The sequence below is a fragment of the Lutzomyia longipalpis genome, chromosome 2, assembly GCF_024334085.1.
Source record: "Lutzomyia longipalpis isolate SR_M1_2022 chromosome 2, ASM2433408v1".
Taxonomy (NCBI): Eukaryota; Metazoa; Arthropoda; class Insecta; order Diptera; family Psychodidae; genus Lutzomyia; species Lutzomyia longipalpis.
The window spans coordinates 32,155,917-32,168,274 of record NC_074708.1 but is presented as its reverse complement, the minus strand read 5'-3'; the positions used below and the strand labels follow the sequence as shown (position 1 = coordinate 32,168,274).

The 12,358-nt window shown below is 34.4% G+C and overlaps 1 protein-coding gene across 1 annotated transcript; it reads right to left on the bottom strand.

The window, feature by feature from the left end:
• Positions 1–6,428: 6,428 nt before the first annotated feature.
• On the bottom strand, positions 6,429–12,358 carry LOC129790242 (transmembrane protein 87A). The gene is made up of 6 exons (XM_055827670.1): positions 12,189–12,358; positions 11,968–12,028; positions 11,805–11,893; positions 10,909–11,738; positions 10,578–10,846; positions 6,429–6,977 (listed from the first exon to the last, which is right to left on the bottom strand). Exons 1-6 carry the CDS (start codon positions 12,282–12,284, stop codon positions 6,760–6,762), a joined length of 1,563 nt encoding a protein of 520 aa, XP_055683645.1. The 5' UTR covers positions 12,285–12,358; the 3' UTR covers positions 6,429–6,759.

The following is a 12,358-nucleotide window of genomic DNA, read 5'->3' as shown; positions in this document are numbered from 1 at the left end:
TATAACAATGAATAAAGTCCTTTATTTAATATTTAAAAAAAAATAACTCTAATCCTAATCACTAGTAGAGGACATGCAAACTAATTAGTAAAAAAAAATAACTCAAACCAAGTCTTTTTTTTCGAATTTAAGTTAAATGGATTAATAAAATTCAAGATGGGCGGAGCGACTAAAATTTATAATTAACAGAATGGAGGAATGTGAATGACAAAAAGGAAATTTGCAAAGAAAATTAAGTACATATTGCTGCTGCCTCTTAATTTCTTTATCATGAAATTGTCCAACAAAGGAGTTAGTTGGGGGTTTTTCTCAAAGCTCCAATGGATGACAAGAAGAGGAGTCCACCCAGGAAGTAAGAAATGCCCCCAAGGAAAATTCTTCATCTTGGACCTTGCCTCAAACGCATAAGAGATTCTTGTGGAAGGTGCTTTTACAACTTTCAAAACTTAGTTTTGTACCCTGAGAATGTTCTCCTCATAGAGCTTCATGTTTCCTTTTAAGGAGCACACACACACACACTTTGTCACGCTCCTCTTCCATTAAGATACCATCCCACACAGAGAGAGAGAGTTCTTTCATCTCTCCGGCGATAGAGTTAAATGTGGTTGAACTCCTTTTTTCCAAAGATACAAAGTGAAATGCCATCAGGCTCCTTAATTTCTTTTGCCCCGTGTGCACTGGGTGAAAGGAGGGAAAACCCAAAGTGTCTCCATGTCCAGCTAAAGTTCATTTTCTCCCGCACACTTCCTTTTATGCCATGGAAGAGAGCCAATCGAATTATTATCAATTTTCTGTTATAGTTTCAGCACGGAGACCGTAAAGAATCACCAACTGCTTGGCTGGGAAAAGGAAGGAGACATAACAAAATTGAATTTCCACCGCAAAATGCGATAAAATTAAATATTGCGGAATTACATGGAATTTCAAACGAAACCATCCAATTCAATTGACCCACTTTTTCTCATGTCCTTTATAATTTTCCTCCTTCCAAATGGAAACTGTTTTTCGCCCTCAAAAGGATTTTCCTAATTTTCACCATATAATTTTATTTTTTCTTAGCTTTTCTGTCTTTTAAATTTAATGTCATGCAAGAAATTCATTCGAAGGAAAGTTCAGGAAAATTCACAGAAAAATATTTCCTGGAAAATTATCATTTTTATGCTCCTTTCTTTCTATTTGTTTCAATTTTAACAAAAAATATTATAGTTGTTTTTATTTAATTTCTTGCAAATCCACTAACTTGTAACATAGGGGTAACTGGGGTAAAATGGTGAATCGGGGAAAAAATTAAATTCAATATCTCATGAAATACATTGTCCTAATCATTCTCATTCAGTTAATAGGTACTTCTTACACCTCTTAATAGTCCTAGAAAGATTTAGTTATGTAAATCGAATACTTTGGATTTTATTGAGGAAAAATAAAGCTAAAATTAATATTAGGTAGGAGCGTAACCAGAAATTTATTTAAGGTATTTTTTTCTCTTCCATATGAATTAGGAGATTTTGACAATTGATGCAATTCTAACGATTTACGTTTCTTTTCTAACGTTGACAACATCTAACTATACATTCTAATACTTGACGTTTTTAACGTTTGAAGTTTCTAATGTTGATATATCTAACGATTAACGATTCAAACGTTTGACGTTTTTGATGTTCGACATATCTAACGTTTGACGTTTCTTTTCAAGCTTAGGATATTTCTAATTTGTAAGAGCATTTTGAAATAACGTTTAGAAATTCCGTTTTTTGATATTTTTACGTTATTTACAAAAAAGTTTAACCTAAGCGGTCTGTCCTATAACTTTCTTACTAAAAGTCAAACATTTTAGGCTTTCAACTTACCCTTGTTGGATTTTATTAACTCCGGTCTTCCCTAAATTTTAATATCCAAAAACAAAGTAAAAAATAATTTAAAAAAATTTCTTTTAAAAAATCTCTTAAAATTTGTAGGTACCCTTAAATTCAATTTAAAGACACCTATAAAATCTTAAGGACATAACAGAACCCATTGAGGGCAGTTCAACAAGCTAAGCTACATGTTGTACTGATATCTTATTGCCCCAATTTCAATTAAATTCATCAGACCTGGCCTCTGTAGTCGCATGTGGATGTATCCAATTCAAGTGAAGCGTCTAATCAATTTCGAAGAAAGCTCCCCTCCTCAATGGAATCTCCGAAATTGGAAACTCATCCACAATCAGAAGCTGATGGAGAGATGTTCTATATTTTCCGCATTCACCCCCAAAATCGAACACACCTCCGTGTGGGAAAGTCCTAATAGGTCGGTGTCCCCGAGAGAGAGAGAGAATTTCCTTTTGTATTGAAAGTGGAGATCCCTTTTACCACCCACACACTTACAGCAAACATCACAAAAGGTCATGGCACTAATTGACCTCAAAGTTTCTGTAAGAGACTCGTTGATGGAGTCCATTGGTTTTCCTTTTAACATTTTCGAATTCCCCAAAGGAAAGGAGGGGGGGGGGGAGAGAGGAATGAATTTGCTGTCTTTTGAGAAAAGTGAAACTTTGTGGATGCACTTTGGAAGCTTGTTTGTGGAAGAGAGAATAATTCACAAGATTCCTGGCAAATCTCTCTTTGCAAAAGGGGTTCGTCGTCATTAAATGGAAAAGTCAAGCTTCATGGTATGAATTATTCAGTCAATAAATCTAATTTATTTACACAATTTTTTTTCATCTCAACTACATACTTTTACATTATTATTCTTACTTTTTTTGATATTTTTCTTCTATAGAGAAGTTGTAGAAAAAATAACTTTTATACTTTTAATTATTATTTACACAGAATTATGTAATTTGGGATGCGGTTCTGATGGAGTTCTGCATACGATGAGCTGCTTGAGAACTATTTATTCGCGTTGTATTTCATTAAAGAGATAATTTATTTAATTATTGTTTTAATTATTTTAATAGGAACTTAGATACTTTACAAAGAAATCTTTCATATACGCCTTTCAATTTATTAGGGGAGTTTAGGGATAATTGGGGCAAAATGATAATTACAAGATCTCTATTTTACAATTACTATTGACTCTCTTTGCATTCACAACTATTCCGATTATTTATTGAAAATTCTCTGTAATTTTTTTTTGCTTTTATTAATTTTAAATTAAAAAATCATTAACAGCAGTAAAATATTTTTTCTGTTCGATTTTTCCATTGAATCCAAAAACAAAGAATTCTCTAAACCTCTGATGAACTTATTTATTTGGGTCGATTCAGGCCAACTTTTCTAAAAACTAAAATGTTCTAAGATTTTGACAGTTAGTTCTTAGATTGTTCTATTGCCATACTGACGTTCCATAAAAGAATTAAAGATTAAAGAAGAATGCAAACTAACTAACTTTTTAAGAATTTTCAAATTTTTACCAAAATCTCTCTGCTATTTACTTTCTTAACAAAAAAATAATTTAGCCTTTATTTGATTTTTTTTTTCAAATCAATTTGATTTATTTTTTTCAATTGTTGTGAAATCTGAGGAAGGACTTAAATTTCGTTTTATATTAAAATATTCAACCAAAATATTTAATTGAAAGTCTGACTTTAAAGAATTTCTAAAATAGAATGTCTTTCATTGACAAAATACAATTTTACGCTGTCTGTAAAATTTTAATTTGTCAATTAAAATTAGTTTTAACTGTTCAAAACAATTTCATTGATCCAATTAAATCTTTTACTGATTATTTAATTTTATTACCTTCAAAATATCATCTAATTTACTGATTTTAATTTTTTAAATAAAATTCTGATTTAGAGGAGAGATAACATTGTTTTCAATGTGTATCGATTAAGGGGTAGATTTGATAAAAATTTTCCCTTTCTTTTCTTACAATTCGTCAGTTATAACCTTTTTGGTAATCTGGGAAAAATCTTAAAAGATTTTGAAATTTTATTTCTTTCTTTAATCGTATTTTTGAAAGAAAATGACTTTTCCACGGCATGAATTCTCTAAGAGTGAAAAACTCCCGTGATAAACTCCTGAAGGTTTTTGCGCTTTAAAAGACACGTGAAAACCGGGAAAGTCTTACGGGAGTTTATCACGGATGCATTATTTTTCTTAGAGAATCATGCTCTCGTGGAGTTTTTCTCACCTTTCCCTGTAAAAAGCCTTCGGGAGTTTATCAGGAGAGTTTTTCACTCTTAGCGAATACAGCCCCAGGTCTCCTCAGAGATTTTTCTGACCATTTTCCTAAGTAACAAATTCTTTGTTTTCCTTTTCTAGAACGACAATAGAATGATTTAAAAACACACATCTGCCAAAATCTTACGGCAACTTTTCAGTTGTTAGAAAAGAAAAGATTTTATCAGAATCTACCCATAAATTTCTTTAATAATAATTTTTATTTTTACCTGAAAATTCGTATTGTGAAAAATAATATTTTCTTACAACACGAATTACTTACTTTTCACGTAGATTTTTCTACAAAAGATTTACCTGAAATGTAAAATTATTTTAATATGCGCCGACTCTCAGTTCAATTGTGCCCCATTTACACCTTTAATACGTCTATCTAACCTTAATCTGTTTTGCCACCAGATGTCTCTGCTGTACACAGCAGCCCTCTAGTGGTTAAATTGAAACGCTTTAAATGTTTGAATTGGAAGAGTTACTACCTAAAATATCCAACAAATAATAACTTAGGAGAAGCTAGAACAAACTAAGCAGTTCTCATCCCCACCACAACCGCTTCCCTTATTCTGTATTTTATTAATTTAAATTTTATTTCATGAAATTAAAAAAAAATATCCCAATAAGTACGAGAAAAGTTATTCTTTGGATTTCTTTTTAATAGTAGCATCGCATATCTGTTTAATATAGTTCTTTTGATTTTTATTATTAATAAATATCGAAAATGTGAAGTTTTGGCGAGATTGAAATAAATTTAGGGGAGACCGGGGTAAAAAAAGTCAATTTGCATAAATCCTTATCTGCAGGATTCCCCAAATGCAAGAGAATTTCCTCGATAAGTCATTTTCATAGGAAATTTCCTGGCCTACAACTTCGTCTCACAAGGGAAGGTTATACATTTAAGAGCATGGAATGGCTTGAAATTTTCACCAAATATTCTTTACAATGTATAGAAACCCTGTGTTAAGGGTTTTTTTCTACAGATCCGTAGTTTAATAGTTATAATTTATTAAATTTTCCCATATAAAATTCATATCGGGAGAGCAAAGCGCTCGACAGAAACGCAAGAGAGAGAACTGCGCGCGCGTCTGTGTGAGTGAATAGTGGTAGAGTAGCGATCGCACGGGCAAAGAACTGCTTACCACTATTCACTCACACAGACGCGCGCGCAGTTCTCTCTCTTGCGTTTCTGTCGAGCGCTTTACTCTCCCGAAATGAATTTTATATGGGAAAATTTAATAAATTATAACTATTAAACTACGGATCTGTAGAAAAAAACCCTTAACACAGGGTTTCTATACATTGTAAAGAATATTTGGTGAAAATTTCAAGCCATTCCATGTTCTTAAATGTATAACCTTCCCTTGTCAGACCACTTTTCTCTATCTCTCCAAGAAATATGAGTTTTCGAGCTCTTCCCGAACCCTTCCGCTTCTGACTTTTTTTAAACGCGGCGGGTAAATATAGTCACCAGTTGGCTAAATAAAGTCGGTCGAATTTTCCGACATTTCCAATGATTTTCCAACTGAGAGATTGATAGTAGTTGATAGCTAAACTTCTCACCTTTTGATCCGCGACAAGGAATTTCACTTTTATACGCACTAAAACAGAGAATTTTGCGATTTTCTCAATCACGTCATTTTGCAACAAATGGATAGAAAATATGTCGAAAATTTCGAACTCCCATATGATTTACATGGGTTGACCCGATCTACCCCAAGGGGTATGTTTTGATTCAAATAATTATACAGAAAAATCATTAAAAGTTAGTGAAAAATACACCTTGGCAACGTTTTCTGTAGTAACCCAGCTAGTGAGAAAAATTATCAGATTGGAAAATTGCTGAAGGAAAACTTCGGAAAACTCGTTTTTCTCAATACGCAAAAGTTTGGGAAATGGGCCAAAAATTTATTTTCTTTTTTAACTCCCAAAGTACTGATCACATAACCTCCAAATTACTGTCAAAAATTGTAGGTTGGTAGGGCTTTCCACCCTAATTTTTTCCGATTTTTCCGATTTATAACTTGGGAGAAATTGGCATTTGAAAATTCGAAAATGACTTTTTTTACCCCGGTCTCCCCTACTTGTAGAGGGAGGAGCGTTTAAATATTTAAATATAAATTTCAATATTAATTACAAAAATTAAACAAAAATAAAAAAAAACCTGTACGTGTCAACTAAACATTCATCACTTTATTGTGCACCCAACATTATGCAAAAATATTTTGGGTTTTATCATTTTAGTCACGCAATTAAAATTTCATAGATAAACGGCACTTTTAACTCATATATTTTATATTATATTTAATTCATTTTATATTATATCCGACACTCACACATCAATCTCTGCCACAGGCGCTCAGATTCACTGGCATTCGTCGTCACACATCATCACTTAATATTTTTCCTACAGTTTTTTTTTTCAATAATACATGCTATTTTATCTTTCTTATAAATTAATTGCGCTGACTCTCAATCAAATTCATTTTTTTCATAACTTTCCTCTCTCTCTCTTTTTTGTAGAGAAGTTTTTATTTATTTATTTTTAATGTAAAATATGACTTAAAAAAAAAGAAGAAAGAGAAGAGTTTTGTGCAAGAAGAGATGTTCACTGCATCTTGGACACTTCAAACTTTGTATTGACAATTTCTTCGTCGGAATCGAGAACGGGAAGCGCCGCATCAGCAATGGCTGCTGGTATATTCTCCTCCACCCACTTGAGATCGTCCTCATCATTTGTTGCACTCCTCGATGCCCGTGGCGAAACACTGTGAGTACCTCGCATTTTCACGCCATAAGCATCGGACACAAATTGCTCCTCTTCATCTACAATTGAGCATGAGGTGGGAGAGAGTGAGGTGAGGTGTGTAGTATGTTGTGCGCGCACCACGTGCACCAAATTAATTGCAACGAATCCCAATCGATTACCATTTCCCAACGTTTTACGTGAGTAAATGTGCAAATATTCCGGAATTATGGATGATTATTGTGCCACGGATGGTGGAGAAACGCTAAAATATCCATTCAATGGGTACTTTTAGTCAATAGAGATGGTGTTTAGATGACCGCACAATCAAAACTACCCCGGTTAATGGAAACAATTTGGCGCACGACAAGAATATTGCAACGGAAAATTTTCCATACAAATAGGAAATTTTAAAGCTTTAGTATTTTGGATTAATTTAATATTTTTTTTAAGAGAAAATGTAGAATGAATGATGTCCTTTTAACCCTTGAAGGATTTAACTGGCCAAAATGGCCAATTTGACTTTTCCCAATCGCCACAGAATTAAAATCTATTTAACATTTCGTGACAAATTCTACATCTGTGTATAGGGAAGTTTCATTGCTTCAAAATTGTCGAAAGAAAACTTGGAAAAGGATTTTCTTTTGAGAGAAAATGAAGGTCAAACTTTTGAGGTTAGAAACCAAGATCCACCAAGTGTTAAGGAACGAAATGCACGAAGGAGTTTATTCATTTTCAATCTTTTTTGTTTAATCTTTTATTTCTTTCAAAAAAAGACCAAAAAGAAATTATTTTTCAAGAAAAAGTCATTTCAGAACAGTCAAAGAATAATGAGGCAATCAATAATTTAAATATTTTTCCTTTACTTCATTCAGGTCTTGAAAGGGTTAAGAATTTCATAAACATTATAGAACAAAATTATAAATGAAATCAACATTAAAAGAGAACAATTCACTGAAAAAAAAACTCAGGGAAACTTTTCTTTGATTTTTTTCGTTAAAAATAGTTAATTTTGAATTTAATTCAATATAAAATGTCAAAAACGGTTAATAAAAAAAAATGCACACATGAGGAAAGTGGCATACATCTCCAGCTTAAAAAAAAAGTTCTGAAGGTCGATTCTCATGAATTTCTCAAAAGAAAATGAAGACCACGCCCCTATTCTAACTATTTGTACATAAAGCATATGCTTCAATCCATGTGAAACTAATAAATCAAACTGTATTAATTTTAGAATAATATAAAGCATGGAAAAGGCTCCAACACAGATATGTAATGTTTTTGCGATTCTGGTTTTAAAATTGTTTAGAAGTCATTTTTTAACCAAAATTCTTGAAATTTTACGTAAAAAATTCTTACAAACTCCTTTTAACGGAATTTATTTGATTTTTTGTGAAAAAAGGTTCTTATGCCATTTTTAAGCACTCAAAGTCAACAATAAAAAATTCCGAGTGTACTAAATGGGTAAATCTTCATTAAATTTATTTTATTGCCCCTTTTGAAGGCGCAAATTCCTCTTCCTCAGGTCTATAAGAGTGTATTGCAAATCATTTTAGAGATAGAAACTCACAATAAATTACAGAAACTTCTTCCAAAAAGATACGGCGGAAAAATACTTAAGAGAATAGAGCAGTAAAACATATGCTGCACATAAGAAGATGTATTGTGAGGTACAATGGGGGCGTGGTTTACGTGAATTTCAAACAAATCTTTCACAATGTTTCATTCAAGCTCTTCATAAAAGTTTTACGGGGTTATCATACTTAAGTTTCAGTGCTTCAGCATCATAACCTCTATGTGAGTACTTAATCTTAAGCATTAAGTGCTTAGAGCTTAAGTGTGATAGCTGCATTAGGTTTTTTTTTCAATACTTTTCATTGTATCTGGTTTGTGTAGCTTATTGATATCGTGAAAACCTGAATATGCATAATGTCCTTTCTTCTAAAGATTTTTTGAAAAATTTCTGTTAAAGTATTAATTGAAAAATTTGAAGAATTAAATGAAAATTCAAATTGAAAAAAATGTGGAAATTACTTACAAAGGTTCAGAAATTCTTTAATTGAAGGATATTGGATGATTAACCCTTTCAGGTCCATTGGGTCGTTACGTTGACCCAAAGACTTAATTTTGAAAATATTTCATTTTGTTGTAGTTAGATTTTAATGAGTACAAATTAGTACAAAACTATTTTTTTTACAATCCCTGATCATTTTATGACCACATAAGAACATCCCCTAAGACCACAGGATCGGGAAGGACGAAAAACTGAAAATTTTTGAGTTGGGATTTTTTGCTAAAAATGTCTTATTTGAGCCCAAAGAAACCCATAAAAATTATTTTTAGTTCAATCAGCTGGCTAGATTGTTCGCGGACCTGAAAGGGTTAAAATTAATCTGAACCTCTTTTCTCCTTAACCCATCCTCACTTTTTGTATGATATATCATACGCAAAATTGGTAGTTTTTGATTAATTTTTGTGACGCGAATTCGCAAAATTTTCCTTCCGGGTTAGTGTTTTCCACTTTTATGAACCCTTAACTTATTATATTAATTTTCCTGGGTGTCAAAAACATAAAATAATATTATTTTTTGACAAAAATCTAAGTGTATCCAATTGCAATGTTGTCCGGGAACCAAAATGTGTGTATTTCAAGTGACAATTCCCTTTTTCTCCACAATATTTTGTGCAAAATCTCTTAATTATTAATAAGACTTTGTGAATTAACTAAAATATCCGTCTCCGGCCGCAAATTATTTAATATTTTACGCGATAAACATCTGCGTATGATATATCATACGTTGGTTGAATTGAGGTACTTTTTAGGTTATAGTGCGAGTTTATTTCTGTGAGGGAAGATCTAAGGGTTTGGGAATAAAAATATAAATTGCAGTGAAAAGGAATGCCAGGAAGTGCTAAATCAGGTACATCGTAAGTATTAATAAGTACCTAATACCAGGAAATATAAAAATTATAGCAAAAATCGTGATTTTTGTAGGTTTGAGAACGAAGAAGGATAGTACATCCGGCTCTGTCCGGAGACTTGTCAGCATATTCACCAGAAGTCTCCGTCCTAGAGCAAACCATGCAACATGAGATGGTTATTTTACTTCCTGGCTACGCAATTGTTTGCGATGAGGATAACTGCGGGATTCAGGACAAGTTCAGATTCTATATTCTTAGAGCTAGAACTCTACAAGAACTCGGTGAGTTGATTCTGAAACCCAAGGATTGGTGTTCTATTGGATCGATTAATTAATTGTGGTCCAAAATCTAGCCAAAATACTTAATTTCAACATAAATTATGTAATTTATGCACTTATATTAATTAAAGACGTTGTTTCAACACTGAGAAAAAATTGGATTTTTTCAACCCCCTTTCGTTAAACGTATGATATATCATACGGTGTCTACCGACGCCCCCATGGGGGCTAAAAATTTTATTTTCAGGAATTATATTTCTTATAGGTTTATTAGTCAAATTCTAGAAAATGAAGGTCCTAGGTACAGAAGATCTATGACCTCGTTAGCATGGGTTAATCAAATATTTTTAAAAAAAAATTTCTGAAGAGAATTCCCCAATAAAATACTCGATTAAATTGAATATTTTAGCGTTTCGGCACAATTTTAGGACACTGAAAATTGTAAAAAAAATTCACTCAAAGGAAAAGAAAAAGTCTTACCTTCATCTTCATCCTCAGGATTGTCAAGGAGCGGCGTGAAGGCGTAGCGCTGATTATTATTCGTTGGCCTCCACAGGATCATGATGACTAGGAGAAGGGATGAGAAGAGAATGTGCCAGAAGGCATCGTCAACCCAGAGCTCCTTCCAGTCTGAGCACGAAGCCATCCTGTGAGACTTGAGGGAGTACAGCATGAAGATCACAGAGGCGATCACGGCGAAAATGAGGGTGTTGGTAAAGTGTCGATACAGTGACAATTTAACCATATTTCTGGAATTAAAATCAAGCGATAAAATCTCCGGGAAAGATCTTTCAGATGCTGAAATGTTTACCTTCTCAGTCTGAGCGTTCGTGTTGTCTGAACGAGGGATGTAAAGATCCACCAGCAGATGGCTGAATCGAGGACTGCAAGAGGAATACTGGCCACGAGAATTTGATTACTGCGATCATTGATGGTCTGAACGACACGGAGGTAGCTCTCGACGCAGGCTAGGATAAAGTAGAGCGCCCCCGTGCCAACTACACGATGCAGCATCGGTCCCAGGCGTGGCTTAACAATCCCAAATCCCAGGGAGACAATGATGACGAGCATCCGCGCAAGAGTGCGCTTGGCACAGGAAACCCACTCGGCCAGCAAGAGGACACTCTTGATGGACACCCCGGTGGAATTGATGGTCTGGTAGTGAGCATAGAACATGGCTTTCTCGAGCATTCCGAGAAAGATGACACCACCAATCCAGAATTGAATTCGCAGCAAATCCCGCCACTGCAGGAAGGACACTGTGAGCCAAATTACGCCGAATAAGACGTAAATCCCACACATGGCTCCGTAGAAGGGCAAAAGGGGCCAATCAAAGGCCGAAAGGTAACCATGAGGACCTTTAATCTCCACACGAACGGACGCATTGTAGTCCTGCTGGCTCCCAATGCGCAATGTGAAGAAGTAAACCCCATCTTTGGTGATTGTGAAGAGTGGATTTGGCCCAGGGACGTTCTCCGCATCCCTGGCTTTCTTCTTTGCTGTATTCTCTGCCAAATCCGCTGGGGGATTTGCAAATTTGAACTCATTGAGAATTATGTGCCCACCATGCTGGCACGTAGCTACAGTTCTGTCTGAAATTGTTGGATCTGTCTGATTTTTCAGAGGAGCTGAATTTTTGAACTGAAACCAAAAAGATTTTATTAAGAATGAATGCCCCACAAAGTGAAACAGCCTCCAACTACTAACATAATGTGTCTGCCCATCGAAGCACATTGACTGCCTGAGTTCCCAGGAGATCTCAATCTTCGTGTCTGGATCCTTGGACTCGCAAGTGACTGAAAATCATCAAAATAAAACCTTTTTTAGTAATCCATCCGGGTGCTCCCACAAGATTCCCTCATCAACTTACTCTGCACGTAGATCTTAGACCCAGAGAACAGGGACTTTGATATCGTATTCACCGACGTATCCTGCAAATGACAACGCGCCCAATCAGCAAACAGAGTAATAATCAGAGCTATAAAGTCGTGGGAATTCTTGGAAATTGATTAAATAAGGTAAACAAGGTGAATAGCATATGCCGGACGCAACGATATGGGATGATTCATGCGGATTATCGAGCATACTAACGGGTTTCATGATAAAGTCCCATTTCCCTTGATCCGGGAACGCCAGGACGCATCCCAGACTGAGGATTTGTGCCAAAAACACTGACTTTCTAAGCATTTTTCACGCAAAAAATCACAAAACAGACTTTTACGCCATGAATTTTGACGTTTGCAATGACGTGTACATTTTGG

Coding starts and splice junctions, on each gene's coding strand:
- LOC129790242 (XM_055827670.1), bottom strand. CDS start 12,284: ATGCTTAGAAAGTCAGTGTTTTTGGCACAAATCCTCAGTCTGGGATGC. Junction 12,029..12,188: donor GGGACTTTATCATGAAACCC/GTTAGTATGCTC, acceptor TGTCATTTGCAG/GATACGTCGGTGAATACGAT. Junction 10,847..10,908: donor CGAACGCTCAGACTGAGAAG/GTAAACATTTCA, acceptor TTTTAATTCCAG/AAATATGGTTAAATTGTCAC.